At 57.0% G+C, this 20,979-nt stretch overlaps 1 protein-coding gene and 1 long non-coding RNA gene across 2 annotated transcripts in view; one reads left to right on the forward strand and one right to left on the reverse strand.

Moving 5' to 3' along the window:
* PEPD (peptidase D) overlaps positions 1-20,201 on the reverse strand; it is a 120,020-nt gene extending 99,819 nt beyond the window's left edge. The window contains exons 1-4 of the mRNA XM_069550313.1: positions 20,024-20,201; positions 11,631-11,814; positions 9,637-9,764; positions 2,047-2,110 (exon numbers count right to left, since the gene is read on the reverse strand). Coding sequence (XP_069406414.1) covers positions 2,047-2,110; positions 9,637-9,764; positions 11,631-11,814; positions 20,024-20,040 — 393 coding nt within the window. The 5' untranslated portion in view covers positions 20,041-20,201. The remainder of the gene's footprint in view (positions 1-2,046; positions 2,111-9,636; positions 9,765-11,630; positions 11,815-20,023) is intronic.
* LOC138418692 (uncharacterized) lies at positions 19,183-20,323 on the forward strand. Its single transcript, XR_011248680.1, has 2 exons — positions 19,183-19,468; positions 19,669-20,323. It is a non-coding gene; the product is annotated as an uncharacterized lncRNA (long non-coding RNA).
* The last annotated feature ends 656 nt before the right edge of the window (positions 20,324-20,979 follow it).

Below are 20,979 nucleotides of genomic sequence, written 5' to 3' on the forward strand. Positions count from 1 at the left end.
GGGGCCAGTGGTCCCACAGAGCGATCGGGGGCACACCACTCCCTGATACCTTTACCCACTGAGGTGGGGAGACGGGGGCTACAGCCACTGGGCTGCCACCAGGGTCTCTTGTATCTGCGTCATTGACCTTGGCAACACCCGTCTGGTGCCACGAAAGAGGACACAAGACTTGCCCCCTGCCAGGCCAGCGCCCATCACCAGGGACACAGCCTCTGCACTGCACCTTGACGGCAATGCCGACCCCTTCTCGAGGTTTTCCTGAGCCCCACCCTCTCAGGGGAGCCACCATTCACTCGACCTTCTCAATAATTAAACTCAGGATCACCGATAGGAGGAGGGGAACTAGGCAGCCAGGCTTGCTACATCGGCCACCTGCATGTGGTATCAAGTGACAGGCCACGGCCTGGGGTGGGGGCTTCCTGCCTTCTTGCAGAGGAGACAAGTGTCAGCTGCTTCCTGTCTGTGATTTGTGCAGACGGCCAAGGCTGTCTGAGGGCTAGATCGAGCCGAGCTTCATAGAACCGGCCCAACACAAAGGGCTTCCTGTCACTGTCCGTGACAGAGCAGCCCCGGGCACCTCAAGTGCCTCCCAGCTCAGGTGTCTGTACTTTGGTTGGGCTCCAACTCAAGCCACAGAAAATCCAAGGCACTTGGGAGCCTTGTCAGCTCTACAGGTGTGTCCAGCAGCACCTGCTCACTTCTGACAGGGCACAGGCGGGGGTGGAGGGTACGCCTCTGGGGTCCACAGGCTCTGAGGTCACATCCAAGTCTGGTACTCCACACTGGTGGGGCTGCGGATGAGGCCCTTCACTGCTTGGAGCCTTGGCCTCCTCCTCTAATCAGGGTGAGACTCTGGCCCCCACAGCACAGGGCGGAGGGAGGAGGGAATCTGTGTGAGCTACTGAGGTTCCTAGAACCCGCAGTTGCTGCCGCAGTGAAGCACCTGTCCCCCAGTCCACAGGAGCCCTCATTTCCAGTAAGATCCACAGCAGTAACAGGCACGACAAAGCCAATGACACAGATGATGGGGGGCCCTGCAGAAAGTTCCCTGCTCTCAACTCCACTGACACCTTCACTGAAGATTCTGCTTCCTAAACACAGACTCAGAATGAGCTGGTCTATGGGGCTATAATCCTAGACCATCATTACAGGCTTCCCTGTCCTGACACTCGAGACCGCTTCTGTTTTACCTCATCAAGAGGCCAGTTCTCCTTCTCTCCAGAAATCACAGTGTAAGTGGGACTGAGTTCACCTTCTTCCTGCCACTGCCCACCTCCTGGTCATAGAAGCAAAACCATCAGATTGTGGCTGGGAGGTTCTAAGTCGGTGGGCTGAGCCCCAGGGCCCAACCCAGGCTGCCCACCTCCAGGTTTCACACCCAGGAGACCAAGAAGGTCAAGGTCCCAAAGGGCAATAATGTTACAGTGCAGTTTACAAAGGCAGGAGGGACACACCCACCAAAGGAGAGGATCTAAGCATGGGCACCTCCCCTGCTCTAAGAGCAGTGGAAGTCGGGGCAACCCCTTCCGACTGCCTGGACTGGGGACAGATTCAGAGCCCCGGGAAGACAGCTGCATCCCTATCCTGGCCACACACTCCTGGCCAAGCACACTGGGAAGAAGGTTAAAGCTGGGGGGAGTTCCCTGGTGGCCTAATCGTGAGGATTCCATGCTTTCACTGCCGTGACCCGGGTTCCATCCTTAGTTTGGGAACTAAGATCCCGCACACTGTGTGACACAGCCAATAAATAAAAGTATAGCCAGGGGACCTCCAAGTCCACCCCGCCCCACAGGCCTCTCGCAGCCTAGGGCTTTTCTGATAGTAGCATCTGTAGCTGATGAGGGCCTGCGAAAGGGCCTCCCGACACGTGAAGGCCCAGCCAAGCCTGATCAGACCTTCGCAGTGATAGCCTCCCCCGAGCAGCTCAGCAGCCACCTCCCAGGTACCAGACGCTTCTGGCACTGCTAAGGGAGCTGGTAGCTGGACCATGCTGTCCCGAGATGTCAAGCCAGGCTGCGGCAGGGGGAGGGGTCGGCCACTACTGACCTCGTCTGTGTACTGGACGTCATTCACGGCGTACTTCTCCTTGAAGTGCTCCTTGGAGTGGATCCTCAAAAGAAGCACAAGGAAGGCCAGGGTCAGGGTTTGGCCTTGGCTGGGCCCCGGCTGCCTTCCCACCCCCAAGTCTAGGGCCCATTCCTACCCTATCCAGCACTTGGCACCAAGCCAGTCTGCCCAACACAGACTCAGGGAGGGGGGGCAAAGGACACTGGGCCACAGAGAGACTGCTGAACCCCGCCTGCCTCCCTCCACCTCTCCCAGCCAACCTCTGCTCTTCTTTTGAGTCTGTAACCCTCGCTGCTTGCAGCAAGTAGCTGCGGAAGGCCCTCCCTCCACCCGCCAGGAAGAGTCCATGGGGCAGCCCGCCAGCACACCCTACTCTTTGAGGAGTGAAATAAGCTGCCTCCCAGGCCCCCACGGAGCCTCTTTAAAGGAAAGTTTAAAAATTAAAAATTAACATTTTAAAGAAGTCAATAACAGTATTACTCACTGTGATGAGAAACACTCAAGCTTACTCATCGTCCCTAAAAAATCATCTGGTGAGAAGACAAAGACCCAGAGTGGAGGTAGCTGAGTCGCCCCTGCCCACCTCATGGTCACGTGTGTGCTGACTGTGGTCATGGCTGTGCTGGGCAGGGCTGGAGGGTCCAGCAAGCACCACCCCCACCCCCCAGCCTCTTGGTGGGAAAATGAATCAATGTCACTGCTGGTGACACAGCTCACATCAAGAGCATTAGCTACCCAGGAGAAGGGCGTCCAACCCAAGTCTAGTCTCACACACACACACTGTCCTGTGCCATCCATGCCTGGGCACTGCACCAGCTTCGGGGGTTCACCCTTCTCCTGCCTGCGATGTGTGGTACTCTAGTCACCAAGTGTCAGCTCCAAAGGAGGCCTCAGAGGAAGCAGCAGATGGCTTTTAGAGTGTGTTTCCTGGGCTTTCAAGGATGAGCAGACAGGCAGGGGGAGGTGCCAGGGACAGTGTGCCTGGGAGGATAAGGCACGGGGGATAAGGGAGAGAGGGCACTTGGAGACGACCGCCTCTGAGAGCAAGCCCCACATACCCCATCACTACCTAGAAAACAGACTCCCATCCCCTCTCTGGGTGAGAATCTTCCTTCCATCCAAACAGGCATCCCAGACCAGACTGTGGCCAGGAAACACAGAGCATGATCCAGGGACAGACAGGTGGCCTTGGGGATTAGCAGAAGGGCACTCACAGCCCCAGGGGGCCTGCTGGGCTGGGGAGACAGTGGTCCCTGGCAATGGGCAGCTCCATGTTCCAGAACCCTCTTTGCTTCACCTCCCTTCTGGCTTCTCTGACGTGGGCACTGGGTGTCAAGCTCCCATCATTAATTAAACTTGCACGATCCAACTGCATCAGCTCCTGTGGTTGAGACAGGACTCAAAGGTAAATGGCCAAAGTCTGGTGCCTCCGTTAGCACCGACCATAGCAGCTACATGGGGCAGGAACTGATGACAAGCGCCCTGCGTGGACACTGAAGGCCCTGGTTCCAAGGCTTACTGCCAAGAGCTTGCTGACCCTTTGCTACCAAGGGGTGACACTCTTAGCACAGCTGACCCTGCAGCCACACACAGAAGCACAGGCCAGAAGGGCAAAGAGTAGGACCTTGGTGTTATCACCATGTTCCTGCTGACTGCTGTGACTCCAGCCCCAGCTAAGGACGGACACTCAACATCCTCGGTGGGTCCCCAGTTCACCCATGGGCCCCCATCACTCCATCTGCTCCAGCTGTGACAGGCATCAAAAGCAAACTCCCAGAAGAGTCAGGAAGAGCTAAGGGCCTGCTTCCGAGGCCGGCCTCGATGATCCGACAGAGGGCCGTCTCAGCCATTAGCCTGTACACCGACCTTCTCATCTCACCTCCTGTCAGGGACTCTAACCACCCCCAGGTCTTCCAAGTCATCTTGCCAAGGGACACCTCAGGAACCATGCTCCTGCTGGCCCTGCCCAGGTGCGGGGCTGGGGTGGGGGGTGGGGTGGGGTGGCTCTTGGCAATCGGGATTCAGCAGAAACCCAGGGGACTTGAGGCCTGGGAACACCTCCATGTATTCAGCCTGAGATCAAGGTCTTAACAGGGAGGAACCGGTGGAGCAGGGCAGAGGAGGGAGTAAAGGAGAGAGAAGCACAGGCAGCTGTGACCCCATGGGCGGCCCAGGGCTGTGTGCTGGCCTGTCCAGCCCTCACCTACCAGCGATGAGCCACTCCACTTGCCACGGGAGCCAAAGCCCTGAGGGGCCAGCCAGCCCACGGGAGAGCCAGATGCTGCTGCTCCGATGCCCAGGAGGAAGCGAGCCCGGGAGTTAGCCCCACCAAACGCCCTCGGCCCACCTCGACAAGCCCAGAGTGCACGTGGGCCTCAAGGGCCCCGAGTCACCCAACTGGCCACAGGCCTGGCTTCCAGCAGGAATGACCAACTGCATCTTCTCTGGCACTTAGCATGCCATTTCTTCCTAAAGGACAGGGATAGTTAAGTTTGAATAGTACTTATTTTTCATGTTTTGGGGCCAATTCTAGTAAAAATCATTTAAATGGCACCGTAAGAGATAAGTGTGCAGGCCACCATGTCAAGCCAGCCACCAGAGGGATTCACAGGAGAAGGATTGGCACATCCACACAAGCCCTGCAGGAGAGGTCACTGGGCAACACCATGCCCACTGAGCGCTGGGCTGGCCGCGGCCACACAGAGAGGTGCTTGCTGCCCTGACTGCAGTCTGGAGCCCAGCAGAGCAGCTCTGGCCAGATCCCGTCATACGGGAGATCCAAGTGGCAGCAACTGGATGCGAGAGACTGGGCCAGCAAGGAAGCCAACCCCACCCCAGAAACTCTCCCTTCAAAAGGAAGGGGCAACCTGAATCTCCCTCAACATTGTTAATCAGCTATACCTCAATGCAAAATATTTTTGGTATTAAAAAGTTAATAATAAAAAAATTAAAATTAAAAAAAATTTACAGAAAAGGAAGGGGAAGCTCTAGCAGGAGAGAGGAGGCAGGGCCCCCCTCAAAGGGGTTCACATCTTCAGGAAGGACCCGGTGTCTGCAGTCCCGGCCCATGCAGGCCTTCTCTTCTCCAATGGCAGCTGGGCCCAGCAGGCTACAGGGGAGGCCTCTCCTAGAACTCAGGGTCTGGGCGGGCATGGTGAGTGCCAACACCCTGTGTGGGGCCTCCCCTGAGAAGGAAAGTTTCAACTAATGCCCATGGGGCAGACACAGTGGAACCCTCTAGAAAATATAACTTCCAAGCACAGGTCTAGTTGGCAAGCTGACCACCTGCATGTGACTAATGAACCAGTAACAGGGCTGAATTACAGCCGTCAGCATCCACATCCAGGGGCTGGAGCCTGCCTGCAGCTGTTCTCCTCCTGCTCATGGCCCAGCACCCCACACCAGCTCCGGAATGAAGGGGGCAACCATGTCGGGGTTCTGTTAGCTTGAGAGAGAAGAGCAGGCCTCTCCAGAGTGTGGGTCACTGATCCTGGGGGCAGGGCGGCACTTCTCAGGGAGGCTGGTGTCGGGAGCAGAGGTGATGGAGAGGAGCCCGGCTGAGTGTCCCAGCAAAAGCCCTCGCCAGGCCTCAGGCTGCCTGGGGTCAGGTTCCTCACGAACCGCCTGGGGTCAGAGCCAAAGGAACTCCCTTGGTCTTCCTCCTCTGGGAGGCCTGCACCCGCCATCACTACCCTGAAGACAGGGGAGCCAGGACCAGGCCACCAGACAGGCTGAGGCAGCCATCATCCTGTGACCCAGCTGTGTGTACGGGGTGGGGGGCAGGGGCTGTGAAAACACCCCACACACCCCACATACGCACCACACCACAACCACACAACACACACACACTGCACCACACATACTATGCCGCAACCCACTCCCACGCCATCCACCCTACACACACATACACACACACCACCCCACACACATACTACACCACATATACCCCCTATACACCCTGCACACAGACCCACACACATCACACACACCACACATGCTGCAGACACATCACACACACCACACACGCTGCAGACACATCACATACGCCAGAGCACACAGCATACACACGTCAATTCCCACACCAGGAAGTGCCACATGCAGAGCCTCAGCCCCAGACACAGCTCCCTCCTTCCTACAAAGCCCAGGCCAGCCACACTCTCTCACGTTCAAGCCAGAGGTCTCAGCCAGGGGTGGGAGCAGAACACAGCCAGGCTGCTGAGGTCCTAGAAGGGGTCCCCCAATCGGGACCAGAGTCGCTCACCCTTCATCCGTGCTGAAGCTTTCCCAGGGTGCCAATTTCCCACCTGCTCAGAGGACCCCAGACACCCCGGGGGCCAAAACTGCCATCAGCTGAGCCGGATTCTGACAGAAATGACAGGAAACACTCTCACATCAAAAAACCCACCAGACTTGTACAAGCAAAAATGCCAAATAAAAACAAAATAGAAGCTACCACATTCCCGTCCCCACAACGGCCCAGGGTGAGGAACAGCCTGAGCCCCCAGCTCCCGCGGGCCCCTCACGTCTTGAAGCCTTGATGACAGACAGGACAGGCTGTTTATACAGGAAGCAGCAAATGTGAAGATGGGGGTGCTGTTTCCCTGGGCGACTTTGGATTGCAGTATCTGCCAGCAGGATTTTCAAAAGCCATCAGAGAAAGACTCAGAAGGAAGCTGAGGAGCTGAAGGTCAAACGTTCAGGCTGGTGAGTTTTGATTTCAAAGGCCAGGGAATCCTGCCAGCCTCGCTCCTGCCCTATCGATCAGGAGTGTCTGATCAGCTCTGCACATCAGATCCAGTTGCTCCCTACTCCAGCCCCAGACAGCCCACCCCTTCCACTGCCCTGTCCCCGACTTGTCGCCTTCTCTCCCAAAGGCTTGGGACACACAGACTAGTAGAAGGTCACGCCAGAGCAGGGGGAGGGAAAGGCCAGATGGGGCAGGCACAGAGGGGAGCCAGGTCTGCCAGAGACGAGGGGCTAGCTCTCTGCTGCGGAGCCAGAATGCCCCTGGAGACCGGCCTGCTCTGTCTGGCCTGCCCAGACCACCTGGAGCCTTCCCGACACGGAGACGCACCCTGCAGACCCATCTGTACCCTCCAAAATCCACACCACACCGTCAGTTGCCCTGGCAAAGCAGGGACAGATTAGAGAAGAACTTAACTGCAGCTCTGAAACGCGGCCATGGTCAAAGCGCAGAAGATCATTCCTGTATTACTGAAGACTATGCTCTAGAACAGGCAACCACTAATGGCTGCGCCCTGACCAATCAGGTCCGGAGTTTTAAACCCTCATGTTGGGACGTCCCTGGTGGTCCAGTGGTTAAGACTTGGCGCTTCTACTTCAGGGGACAAGGGTTAGATCCCTAGTCGGGGAACTAGATCCCACATGTCATGCCAAGCAGCCGAAACAAAATCCCCCAAATGCCATTTGGCTGTGGGGAGGCAGGGTGAGACCTGCTCAGCTGTTTGGAGGATCCCCAGGGCAGGAGCCACGCCCTGGAGGATGTCCATCCTACCCTGTAGACAGGCACTCCCTGACTTCTGGCAAGAGTCAGCCCTGTGTAAGCAGCATCAGTGGTCAGAAGTGGGGACACCCTCAGAGCCCCGCCACGTTTCCTGATGGAAACTCACCACTGTCCACACCGACGTCTCATGGGGCTCCGTCTCTGATGCTATAGGCATCTCAGCACACCTGGGGCCAGGAGGCAGGGCCACAGGGAGGCTGAGAGGGCGGGCAGGCCAAGGCCACAGGGGCCGCCCAGGCACAGGGGCCCCAGACATGCTACTGGCAGGAAGGGCTGAGGCTACAGCTCTGTGATCGCCTCAGGATGCAGGGAGGGCTCTGGGAGAATCTTCTCACCCAGACCAGATCTAAACTCTCACCAGGAAACTCCTGCAGTCCCCAGGGCTTTGTGACAAGCCACCCTGACCCGTAGGGGAGTAAAAAACCATGTATCACACCCACAGACCGTGAAGGTCAGGGCTCGGGACAGAGTCCCAAGAGGCCCAAGGCTCCAGCGGGTGGTGCTGGCTGGCGGCCGGGCTCGGGGCCCTCCACACAGGTGAGTCTGGGTTCCTCACCACGTGGCAGCTGGGCTCGAGGAGCAGGAGCCTGGTGGAAACTACAGCATAATTTACAGTCTAGCCTCAGAAGTCACAGGCTTCCCTGGTGGCTCAGATGGTGAAGAATCCGCCTGCCATGCAGAAGACTTGGGTTCCACTCCTGGGTTGGGTAGATCCCCTGGAGAAGAGAACGGCCACCCAGTCTAGTACTCTCGCCTGGGAAATCCCGTGGACAGAGGAGTCTGGAGGGCTACAGTCCATGGGGTCACAAAAAGTCAGACACAACTGAGCGACTAACACTCACTTCACTCAGAAGTCACACAGTGACCCAGCCACGTTTATGCACTGAGGCTGTGACCCAGGTCCTGACCGAGTCAGGCAGGAGGGAAACGAGTCCAGCTCTCCATAGGGAAAGGCCATAAATACTGTGGACATTACAAGCTGCCTGTCCCCAGCATCCTCACTGCCTCGCTCCAGTGTCACAGCGCAGTGACCATCCCACCGTGTAACCACCGCACAGTGGCTAACTGGCTAAAGGCCTGGCGATGCCTCGGGAGTGGCCTCACGGCTGTCCCACAGGTAAGGCATCAGGGGCGCCAACAGTGGTCAGACCCGCTGCCCAGAGAAGCCCACTGAGGCCGGGGGCCCTCCGCACAGATGCCTCGTCATTCAAACCAGCCTCAGACCTGCCAGCCTACCTGACAATGAGCGTTGGGACCAGGAGGCAGCGAAGGCTGCAATTTGTACATTAGCCCAGAATAAGCACTCTCCTGGCAGAAATGACACGCTAGAAGGTGGAGAGCATCTAGCAGAATCCTCTGATCGCCTCAAGCATGCCCAGTTAAGTAGGGCCTCCGCCTCAGCACCTCGGAGCCGGCAGGAATGGCTCCTGGGAGCAGTGGATGTGGCCAAGGGTCCTGGCGCTGGCAGACACCCCAGATGATGAGTGTGGCAGCCTCTCAGCCTCACCCCGGCCTCTGGCCCCAAGAGCATGACCCTGCCTCCCAGCTAAGCCACCAGAGGCAGGGCCTACACCCTCGGCCCCTCATGGCTTAGCCCAGAGGCCGGCACAAGGGAGGCATGCTGTGACAGCATGCGATCCGTAACAGGCCTCAGAGAAGGACCCCAGGCTGTCCTCCCTGACCAGAGCCAACTCCAGAACACCAGCGTGGGGCCACCTCCCATGGACGCTACACAACAGCGATGGTCCCCCCTACCCAGAGCCAAGGCCTCAGGCATCTCAACACAGCCGGGAATCCGGAATCTCAGTATTAACAAACAGCACCTCCAAACAAACATGAAAATGGTCTGTGGCTCCGGCTCTGACACTCCTTCCCATCCACGGGCACAGGGCTCTGGCCCAGAGCAGGCTGTTAATATGCTTGCCCGCTAACCCTTGCCCCTTGCTAACCCTTCGCCATTGCCACTCAGAGCAGGCCCTGCCCCCACCCCCAGCCAGCCAGCCAGTGGTCAGCAGGCATGGTCACAGCCCCAGATCGCTCCTTACTTTCCCATCCAGGTGGCATGGCTGGGAGGAAGCCTGGGCACAAACAGAGTCGACGTCCCGGTGTCCACGTCGATCACGCCGTAGCAGCCTGGTTCAGTGACACCAAACGCCCAGTGAAAGAAGGACTCCTGTGGTGGGAACAAGGACCCAGGTCACCCAGCCGGCAGGACAGAAACTTAAAGCACAAGGAGAGAGGTGGAGGGTCTGACTGAGTGCCTTCCTTCCCATACCCCAGAGAGTCGGCTCGGGCTCACCGGCTCTTGAAATCTGACCTCAGTCTCACACCGCCCTGCACCTCAGCACTGTGCCCCCCTCCAACCGACTGCCGTCTTCTCCTTCCTCCTGGCTGGCTGCTCAGACCCCGCTTCATGCCCATGTCCCAGCCCTACCCGCCACCCCCACCTCCCCTGCCACATCCCTCAGGTCCCAGACGGGACAGGTTAAGACACGGGTGCCCACGAGCATCACAGATCTGGCAACGCCCTACCCGCATCCCCGTCCCTCCCCACCTCTCTGCCACCCCCACTGCCTGCAGGCAGGCAAGGTGCCACCTTGACTTAAGACGCCCAGGCCAGGCATCTGCTTAGAAGCGGATTCCTCCATTTAAGACTTCTTCCTTCCTTCTCCCACCCCCGGGGCAGCTGATGACTCCAGTGTTTAGCATTAAACACGGAGCTAAAATATCGTTGTAAAGGTATGAAGTGGAGGAGGCGCTCTTCTAAAATTAATCTTGCATAAAACATCAGTAAGGGAGCCAACAGCTGAATTTAGGAGATTGGTTTTTAAACCGCAGACTATGGAAACCTCAAGAAGCATCAGGACGAGGCAGAGAAAACTTATTTAGACCTCCACATCTCCAGCGACCCGGGGACGACAGGAACGAAGAGGCTGAGGGAAGCCCTCCAGTAGGAGACACTTCCCATGGAAGATGCTGTGTGCGCCATAGCTCCCAGCAGTGGATCCAGGCCTGTGCCCCGCATGGTGGACACTGTCTAGCTGCGGAGGCCACGCCTTGCTGCCCGCTCTCCATGCTCAGCTCCCTTCCCATTCCCCTGCTTGCTCCCTGACCTGGATGCTCGACAGCCATGTCCTCTAGGCCTTGCCTGGCGCCAGGGAGTTCCCAGTGCGTCAGACCCCTGCTCTGGGAGACTTGGAGTCAGCAGATGGGTTCTAATTAATCCCAGCTCCCCCTCTGGCATTTCCCTCTGAGTCTGTTTCCTCATCTGTAAAGTTGGGCCAGCCTAGGGCCCCCTGGGTGAGCCTCTGATGACTGTCCTGTTCCTGTCCCCAGGAACTGAGTGATGCCAGAGGCCATCACGTCCAGGCTGGCTTTCTACAGCTTGGCCCCCACAGCCATCCCCCAGGGCTCTAGAACCTTGCGGAGCCCCTGGATCACTTCCCAGGGGCGGAAACCAAACCCAAGGCATCAGCACTGGCAAAGCTGGGATGAATGCCGGGGCGCTGGACTCCTGCTAAGACCCTGCTCCCACGCCTCCTCCTCCCAGGACCTCTGCAGCGCCAGTCCATTCTTGCTGTGGGAAAATCTGGTAGCAGGAACTCAGCCCTCCCCATCAGCACCTCTCCCGGCCCAGGGAAGGCTGCCCAGCCCCACCTCTGGGGTCCAATCCTGTGGATACCATTCCCCCACCGAGAACACCCAACCCTAGCTCCACCTGTCAGAATGCATGCTGACCTTCAGGATCCACACCCGATACTGCCTCCTCCAGGAAGCCTTGCCTGCTTGTTCCCCAGGAACATCATCCCCCTGTACTCTGATCTGAAAGAGCTGAGGCTGACTGGTGACAGCTCTGCCCTCTCGAGTGGGGGCCCCCTTGGGGACCTCAGCCTTGGCCTGCCTTCAGAGAACCACCTCCGAGTCCCTCAGGAGGGCAGAGTTGCCCAGACCCACCGGGCCTGATGCTGGAGGAGGGCAGAAGGCCCACAGGAGGCCCAGTGCACGCCCAGAGAGGCGGGAAGCTGCCGGCAGGGCTCACCTGACGGAAGAGCACCCCGGTGTCGGTGCAGTAGCGCTGCGTCTCCTCGCCGCCCTGCAGCACCACCACAGAGCCCGCCTGCACCGCTGGGTTCTTCCGCAGCCGCTCACACAAGCGCTGCCTGTTCAGTGCGAAGAGTGCCAGCGGCACCTTCAGAGTTTCGTTCCCCAGCCAAAATGAGGGTCTGCAAAGACATGAGCAGGCTTCTGTTGGCACCACCAGGCACATGCCCTATGCACAGTCTGGGGCGGCTGCAGGGCCCAGCCTGGCACCGGACCCCCATTAGTACGTGGCAGGCTGATCCAAGCTCAACCTGCGTGTGACCCGGAAACAGCTCCTGGCCAGGCTGCTGGTGGACCACAGGGGCTGTCAACCACACCCTCCCCTCCTGGCCCTGAGCGCCAGACAAGTGGGATGAGGGGCAGCTGGGTCTGTTTAACCAGTAGACAGATGAGCCCACAGAGGGCAATGCTATAACGGTGCCCAGACACATCCCCTACCCTCCAGTTCCTGCCCTCAAGGAGCTTCCCATCCATGTGAGATTTGGCCCAGACGACACTAGAGCCCTGCCCACGTGTCTGCAGGCTGCATCTTCTCTGTAGGTCACAGACCCGGCAGCCCGGGCTGTTTCTCACCTGAGCTGGGACACTCTCCTGTCCTCAACACACACACACACACACACACACACGGCACTCAGCACAGGACACACACACACACGTGCGGCACTCAGCACCAGGCACTGAGCCGAACCAGGCCTGTATGTGCCAAATGACTGAGGGAGAACCATGACCAGGTGGACCTGGAAGTTGCGGCCTTTGGGCTGAGGTGTCCCCTCCACCTGGGCGTAACCTGCGCTACCCCTCATGTTTCTCCCCACCCTCCCAATCCCCTGAGTTGCTCCAGCATCAATTGTCCCCTCTGGGGACCATTCTCAGCATTCAGATGCACAGGAACCTCACCCATCTTTAAAATAAGTAAAAACACGCCCCTTGACCCCCACACCCACCAGCATCTACTTCTCTCTCTGTGCAACAAAATCCTCTGGAGAGTCGTTCCCCATGTCTGGCCACCCCAGTGCAGACTTCCAGCCACAAGGTGCTGAGGTGGGCCACACAGGCATCATACTCTTCCCTAAACCCCAAGAACACTCCCACCTGGGACCTCTGTTCCCCGTAAGGAACACCCTCTCCCAGTGCTGACCAGGTTCATGCTCTCACTTCATCCAGGCCTCTGCAGAAATACCCCCTCTTCCCCGAAGCTTTTCCAACAACCCCACCCAAACCTATCCACTGCTCTCTTCCCACCTCTCCAGAGCACGCATCACTGTCTAACAGTATATGTTTACTTGCTGGTTGTCTCCCCGGGTAAGATGTAAGCTCCATGAGGGTGGGGACCGCCTCCTTCCAGGCCCCTAAAACAGTGCTGCATGCGTGCTGAGTCACCTCAGTCGTGTCCGACTCTTTGCGACCCCGTGGACTGTAGCCCACCGGGCTCCTCTGTCCATGGGATTCTCCAAGCAAGAATACTGGAGAAGGGTTGCCATGCCCTCCTCCAGGGGATCTTCCACACCCAGGGATCGAGCCCAGGTCTGTTACATCTCCTGCATTGGCAGGTGGGTTTTTTTTTTTATCACTGGCGTCACCTGGGAAGCCCAAAACAGCGCTGTGTGAATGACTAAATGGAGGAAGGGCAGTCCCAGCGAGTGGGCTGGCGGCCAGCAAGGTCGGGGCCAGGGGGCAGGAGTTAGGCAGGGACATGTGACCTGTGTGGAGGGAGGCCCTGCAGGCTCTCTGGCCAGTGGAGGTCCAGGAGGGCAGGGACAGCCCAGAGAGAGGGGGCACTGCCTGGGGCTGCAGTGAGAGACGGTGCTCACAGGCAAAGTCCACCTCCGTCTCCTAGAACGGAAACCCCACAAGCCCAGAGAGCTGGGTCTGCCCTGGTCTGAGCCGCCCCATATCACGCTCTGTGCTCGGCATGTGGCAAGTGCTTAATGAAGATTTGCTGAGTGAGCACCTGTCATAGCGTGGGGCCACCCACACAGCTGTGCGAAGTTGCCACATCAGCCCCAGAGGGGAAGGGAGCCCCACCCTTAGACCAGCCGGGCCAGGAAGGGTAGAGAGGTCCTGCCCACCCCAACGTGCTGACGGGACTAGAGCCTCCCTGGGCACGGCCCTTCCTGACCCTCCCAGGAGGGTGGACACAAGGGGCCAGCGCTTCCTCCCAGCCAGACCACTTGCCTGCCATGCTCAGCACCAGGATGAAAGGAAGAGGTGACCGCTCACAAACAGGCCAGCATCCCAGCTGGCCGTGCCGTCAGGAACTGAAAGTGCAGCTGCCAGCACCCCTGCAGAGTCCCCTGTGCTCCCCCATTTTTTCCCCTCATTCAGCAAAGCCCATGGGGTGGGCTCAGGAAACAGCCTCGTCTCTCTGGACTCCCCATAGCACAGAAGGGGCAGCACCGCTGCAGAGGCCCCGGCCAAAGCTGCCTAGACCCGTGCACACTCAACAGCACCAGTGCCTAAAAATGCCCAGCTTTGGCCCCCAGCCTGCACAGCCCACCCCCTCCCCACCTCCCTCCTTAAACACACCAGGTACCAGTTCCCGGGGTGGCTCAGTGGTAAAGAATCCGCCTATGATACAGAAGACGTGAGCTCGATCCCTGGGTTGGGAAGCTCCCCTGGAGAAAGAAATGGCAACCCACTCCAGTATTCTTGCCTGGAAAATCCCAAGGAAGGAACAGCCTGGTGGGCTACAGTCCATGGGGTCGTGAAAGAGTCGGACATGACTTAGCAACGAAACAACAAAACCAGCTGACACTGCATCCCTGGATCCCTGGAACCTGGAAGGCTCTCAGAAGGGCTAGGCGTCATCTGATCTGGGCTTCCTTGGTGGCTCAAACAGTAAAGAATCCACCCACAATGTGGGAGACCTGGGTTCGATCCCTGGGTTGGGAAGATCCCCCTGGAGAATGGAACGGCTACCCACTCCAGTATTCTGGCCTGGAGAATTCCATGGACGGAGAAGCCTGTAAGGCTAGTCTGTGGGGTCGAAAAGAGTCGGATGCAACTGAGCGACTTTTACTTCATCTTATCCAGAACTTTCTGAGAGACCTAAACTCCTCAGGGCACCTGGACAGGAGTTTTCTGGCCCAAGGGCCGAGCAGTCCAGGTCAAGACAGGAAACTCGACAAGCTACCCTTCCTGGGAGCATGAGCTGCTGCTGCAAAGGAAATCGACAATACTACCTAATCCTGCATGGGCTCAGCCAGAACAGAGAAAGGCAGCCTGGCCAGAGCCCCCAGGCAGGCCAACGGCTGCAATCATTTATTACTGCAGGGCACCCCAGAATTCAGGGGTATAGAGACATGCCCTTTGATTTCTCATGGCATAAACCAACCCTCAGAGAGAACACTGGGCCCAGAGCCATCACAGGTGGCTTCTCCCTGCAAGTTCAGCAAAAGCAGCCAAATAAAATATCCCCACCTGGTTTCTGCTGGAGCTTTTGCTAACTGGCATCTGGAATTTAAAAGGCAAAAGCCAGGTCATCTCCAAGTCCAAGTGTAAATAAGGCACACTTTACTGCAGGCAGCCAAGGGCACGGGCAATGCCCAGGGGAGATAGTGGGGGCTAGCAGATAAAGACTCCAGGGTATCAAAGAGACCCACAGAACAAGCTTTAGCCCTCATGGGCCAGCCCTGTCAACAGCCAGTGACCTGCCCCCATGGAAGGTGTGACACTGATGCCCAGGAAAACCTCTCCTGTCCCCCAATTCAGTACCAAGCCACCCCTCCTTTCCCTCAATGGCTACCTGCTGGGTTCTCATCCAAGGGATTAACGCACAGAGTTTAGGGACTCCACCTACTTGAATGGGAAAAAAAAAGCTATATATTTTCTCTAACCTCTCTTTCAAATTAACATTTTCTTCAGCTATTAACATAAGCAAAACAAAAACCACAACAGTATCAGCAGTGCATGAATCTATCAACAGAAATCAGAAGTATTTTCATGTCACCTTATTGATGTCACCACATCTCAAGAGTACCACTTTTACTCATCACTACTTCAACATTAAGGTTAGACCTGCTGCTTTTACTATTTAATGTGTTAATAAAGAAGCATATATTACTATACCACAAATTTGTTTCCTAACATCTTAGTAACTGTGTTCCTATATAATTGGTTCTCCTTGTGAAGTGAAGTGAAGTCGCTCAGTCGTGCCCGACTTTTTGCGACCCCATGGACAGTAGCCTGCACCAAGCTCCTCCGTCCATTGGGATTTTCAAGGCAAGAGTACTGGAGTGGGTTGCCATTTCCTTCTCCAGGGAATCTTCCCCACCCAGGGATCGAACCCTGGTCTCTCGCATTGCAGACAGACGCTTTACCGTCTGAGCCACCAGGGAAGTCCTCCCCTGTGATTTATTTCATCATGTTGTTGTTGTTTCGTTGCTCAGTCGTGTCCGACTCTTTGCAACCCCACGGACTACAGCATGCCAGGCTCCTGTGATGATGGGATCTCCCAGGCAAGAATACTGGAGTAGATTGCCATTTCCTTCTCCAGGGGACATTCCTTCCTGACCCAGGGATTGAACCTGCATCTTCTGCACTGGCAGGTGGATTCTTCACTGAGCCACCTGGGAATCATGCTGGGAGGGATAAAAAGGTCTCATGGATGCACATGGGGTCCATAGCATGGATGAGGACAACATCCTTGCCCTGTGATATGACACCACTTCTGAATGGGGCCATGCTGCTAAGCTCCCAGCAAGAGAGACCAGCCAAAGACCGGCCTAATTCCTCAGCCACAGCCTCCGGCTCAGGCCAGACACTGAACCCTCTGGCTGACTGACAGCAAGGCCGGCCATCTCACCCTGGCTGAAGGGGCCTCCCAGCAGCAGGCCGGCATCTCCCACCCTGCCTACCCTTCTCCTGAGGAGGGTCAGCAGGACTAAGCACACCCAGGGAGCTGTGTGGAGGCAGACCAGGCCTGAGAAAGGGCCTGGGAGGGCAAAGGGGCACTCACTGGCCAGTCTGCCTCCCACGGACCCACCCCTCACCCCAGCCCCAAGGTCAGCCCATTGTCTCTTCTCCAAGAGCACAAGGTTCATATCAGGGTGGAGACAGGCTCTGATTCAGAATCTAACTCCTCCAGATACTTGCTCTCCAGAAATGCTGACTCCGGTGTGACCTATGAACCCACAGGGACACATCCAGGACGGCTCACCTGCTGCTCCTCGCTGGGCAAAAGCCTTCTGGGCAGCAGCCCCTCCACCCCAAGTGTCACTCACAGAGTTAAAGATATTCCTTCATCCTGTTCAGAGTTCTGTCCCCACTCCCACCCACGGCTCCCTTCCTCAATTTCTGAGGGCTCCATGGAACACAGGATGGCATCCTGGACCAATATAGAGAAATCATTAGGTACCATGTCACTCAGAACAAATCACAAGGTGGCCACAGGGCCCTAGAGACACACACTGAAGTAGTCCCTGGGCTTAAGGATGCCAGCAGAGGCATGAAGGGGGAGCAACCCCTCACCTGACCACTATGTGCAGGCATGCAGATGCAGAAAAGCATCCTGCCAGCAGGGAAAAACTGGGATTCTCTTAAGTTCTGAGAAGGAAGCTTTGACTGGAGGTCCAAATCGGGGAGGCGGTGGGGGGAAGGAGGTCAGGAAAGGCTTCTGGGAGGTACCTCCTGAGCTGAGCCTGCAAGTATGAGAACAAAATGTGAGAGGATGAGGGCGGTCCAGGGCCAGCCAGTGAGTGGGCAGAGGGAGGAGGAGAAAGGAAAAAGCCATGAGGGGTACCGACACAGCAGCTCTGGCTACAGCAGGGCAGTTTCACCTCTGCCCATGCAAAGCTTGACTCAAGAAGACACCTTCCACCAAGTGTCATGGGATTGGGGGAGGGGGTTGTGGAGGTGACTTCACAGCAGACCCTCTGGGGGCTGTGGAACCCTGTCTCAATCTTGAAGTCCTCGCCCAGGCTGGTAGGACAAACACGATCAACCCTGAAACACTCCTCAGAGTAGCAGTTCAAGTTTCCAGCTGAACCTGAGATGCTAACTTAAGGCTTCCACTGCTCCCCAAATCACATGGAGCACAAACAAGCACCTCAGCCTCCTGGCCTCCCTGGGCCCAGGATCTGGAAGGACTCTTGTTTAGTCGCTAAGTTGAGCCCAATTCTTTGAGACCCCATAGACTGTAGCCCACCAGGCTCCATGGGATTTCCCAGGCAAGAATACTGGAGTGGGTTGCTATTTCCTTCTCCAGGAGACCTTCCCAATGCAGGGAGCAAATCCACATCTCCTGCACTGGCAGGTGGATTCTTTACCACTGAGCCACCAAGGAAGATCCATGTTCAGGGAGGACTCTATAGGCAACCAAATTCAACTCCTGGGGAGCCTGTGGCTATGACTTGGTGCGGTGCCTCATTATGCCTGACGCTCTGATATGCCCTGAGTATGTCTGGGGACCTTGAAGAACTATAATGACAGCAGTAAAGCCATTCTTCAAGGTCCCCAGACATACTAGGACACAGCTTTGCTGGAAACGCACTCAAAGCCTCTTCCACCTAAGGAAGTTGCTGGGTTCCAAGTGTCCAGCAAGGCAACCAATACCAGCTTGGGGTGGTTCTCGCCAAGGAGGGCCTCTTGAGCTCTGGAAGCTACCTCTCAGGTCTCCCTTCCAATTACACACCTCTCCAAGCCCTCTGTCACTCAGTTTTTACTGCACATGGCCCAGAGAATCAGCTTTGCTATAAAGGCCTTCCCTCCAGGATTCAGCCAGCTCTAGGCTCACGCCCACCCAATCACCAGCCTGGCTCATTGTACCTTTGGTAGCACAGCAGACCTCAAACCAGCATGGAGCCCTGAACCCAAATGTAGCAACTAGAACTCCCTGTGACCACATAGTGGCCCAGATACAGTGGTAATAGAACCACATCTGGGTGGCCTGCACCTACTGCTCACTCTGCTCTTTAAGACAGGGTCACAGGCTGGGTTCAAGGATCTGACCCTGGATTCCGTGATGTTCATGTGAGACTTAGCAAGCAGTTATCTGCCTGAGGGTTACTCAAGGACTAGCAAAAATGCCATCCGGGGAGTGAAGCCACCCACACTCTCCCCTGAGCTCAGAACCCATGCCAGTCCAAGGCACTCATCAAGACTAGAGGCAGACAGATTGATGACATATACACAGGTGGCCTCTGAATGCCTAAGGGTAGGCTCAGTACACTTCCTGGAATACAGCAGGAGCCTATTACATGTTTGATTTGCATGCCCTAAGCTCTCCCAACCTCGAGGGCCAACTAAGGGGGCCATTTTCTGTTGCCATTCTCCCCACCTTCCAAAGAGAGACACCCATTTAGCCCACCATTCTGATCTCAGTTCTGGCCTAGCCTCTAAGGCAATGCCTTTGCTCTCTCTACCACACCCCCTTCCAGCCCCAGCATCTCCAGGCCCAGGTCTTACCCTGAACTCACACATAGCTCAGAAGATAGTTATCTAAAAGGCAGATCTGAGCAGATTAAAACCCTTGGAAATGTTCCAGTCCCTTAGGACAAAGTCTAGAAAAGCCAGCTGGGACACCGTGCCTTCCAGTACAGGGACACACTCCATTGTCCCCTGTTCCCAGAACGCTCTCAACCTTTGGAATGTTCCTTCATCTGGGACACTCCTCAATGCTTCAGTGGGCCCATCTGTCCACACTTCCTTCCACTAGGGCCGCTCACCATTCTTCTATTGGGCAGAATTTATGAGGCATGTGTGCAAGGTAAATGAGGCCCAGTGGTGAAGGAGACAAAGGCCCTGACCTCACTCTAAATGGAGAGAAGACAAGAACAGGTTCGTTGGGTTTTGGGGGTTTTCTTTAAGGTACTATATTATTTACCAAGTGCTGCTAAGAGGGGGAAAGGTGCTTAAGAGAAGGCTTCTCTGAGGAGGTCCCATCTGAGCCCTGAAGGAAGAATGGAATTGCTAGTGGAATAGCTAGGGGAGAGGATTCCAAGGCCATCTCAAATGCTGCCTCTTCCCCGGATCCCCAGGTCCCCAGCACCCTGGCAACGCCGCCTTCCCATCGGAGTTCCGTGACTGAACGCGAGCGTGGATCCGAGACCCAACTCGGCCGCACAGTGGGGACGCCACACACGCGGGTGGGGCCTGAGCGCCACGGCGGCCCTGAGGGCAATGGGCAGCGGCCAGGGAGGGGACTCGCAGCCAGACGCCCAGCCCTCGGAGGACAGACCCGTGCAAAGAAGCGCGCTGCCCACGGCCACACTGCACGCCCGGCGGGGACGCGGCTTGGCAGCGCGGGGCTCTCAGCCGCTGTCCAATCGGCAGGCCCAAGGCCCCCCCGCTCCGCGCCGCCGGCCAAGGGCCAGGGACAGCGGCAGCACTCACCCGGTGGCCGCCGCCATGCTTCCCCAGCTCCAGCGTCACGTGAAGTGGGGCGTCAGCTGAGCGCGACCAGGTGCCCCTCCGGGGGAGGCGGGACTGGATGGGCGGGGCCAGGGCGGGGCTGAATGGGCGGAGCCGGGAGCCCCTGTCCGGTCCCCTCCGGCGAAGCGCTCCCAACGACGCGGAGGGGCGGAGCCCTGGAGGAGGTGGAGAATCTGTCTGGTCGCCCGCCTCTTGCTGCCGGCGAGGGTGCGGCTGGGGTGCGGAGAGAGGCCTTTTCAGAATAGAAGCGAACATACCCAAGGCAGTGAATACCTTGATTCTGCCCTTGACCCGACGTCCCAGCCTGCCCAAGGGGAAAGACACCTTGAGAGAGGAGCCTCTGACCCAGTCTAGTAACAGGCAGAGGTGACGGTGGTTGGCTTAAGAAGGGAAATGGCTTGAGCAAAGGCCAGGGCAATTGAAGTAACCTAAAAGTTCAGTGTCCAGGAGAGAGGGGAGGTGCAGCCTCAGAGGTGAGCAAGGGTCAGATCTTGCACTGTCTTGAAAACGGGGCTAAGGAATTAGATCTGTTGGGACCTTTCTAAGTTCACTCAGCTGCAGGGTGGAGACGAACCTGAAGGCAGGGCGGCCAGTGAGCAGGGCTAGGGAGAAGTGACCACAGGGAGGGCGCAGTTCAGAATGGAGAGAATCTACCAGAGGGTCACCCCCTTCCCTTTTGCCCTGCTGTGCACTCTTGTTGGGTACAGAGTCCTCCAGAGAGTTGAGAAGTGGGGCAGGAAGGGGGATGGTAAGTAGATATTCCAAGTGTTGACTAAAAAAGATGTACAGTGGAGAGTTACAAGTTAAGTTTTATTTGCGACAAAATGAGGACTGCAGCCCAGGAGGCAGCGTCTCAGATAGCTCTGAGACTGCTCCAAAGCAGAGAAGATGCAAGGATTGAGATCATAAAATCTGTT

This window comes from Ovis canadensis, chromosome 14 (genome assembly GCF_042477335.2).
Source record: "Ovis canadensis isolate MfBH-ARS-UI-01 breed Bighorn chromosome 14, ARS-UI_OviCan_v2, whole genome shotgun sequence".
Taxonomy (NCBI): Eukaryota; Metazoa; Chordata; class Mammalia; order Artiodactyla; family Bovidae; genus Ovis; species Ovis canadensis.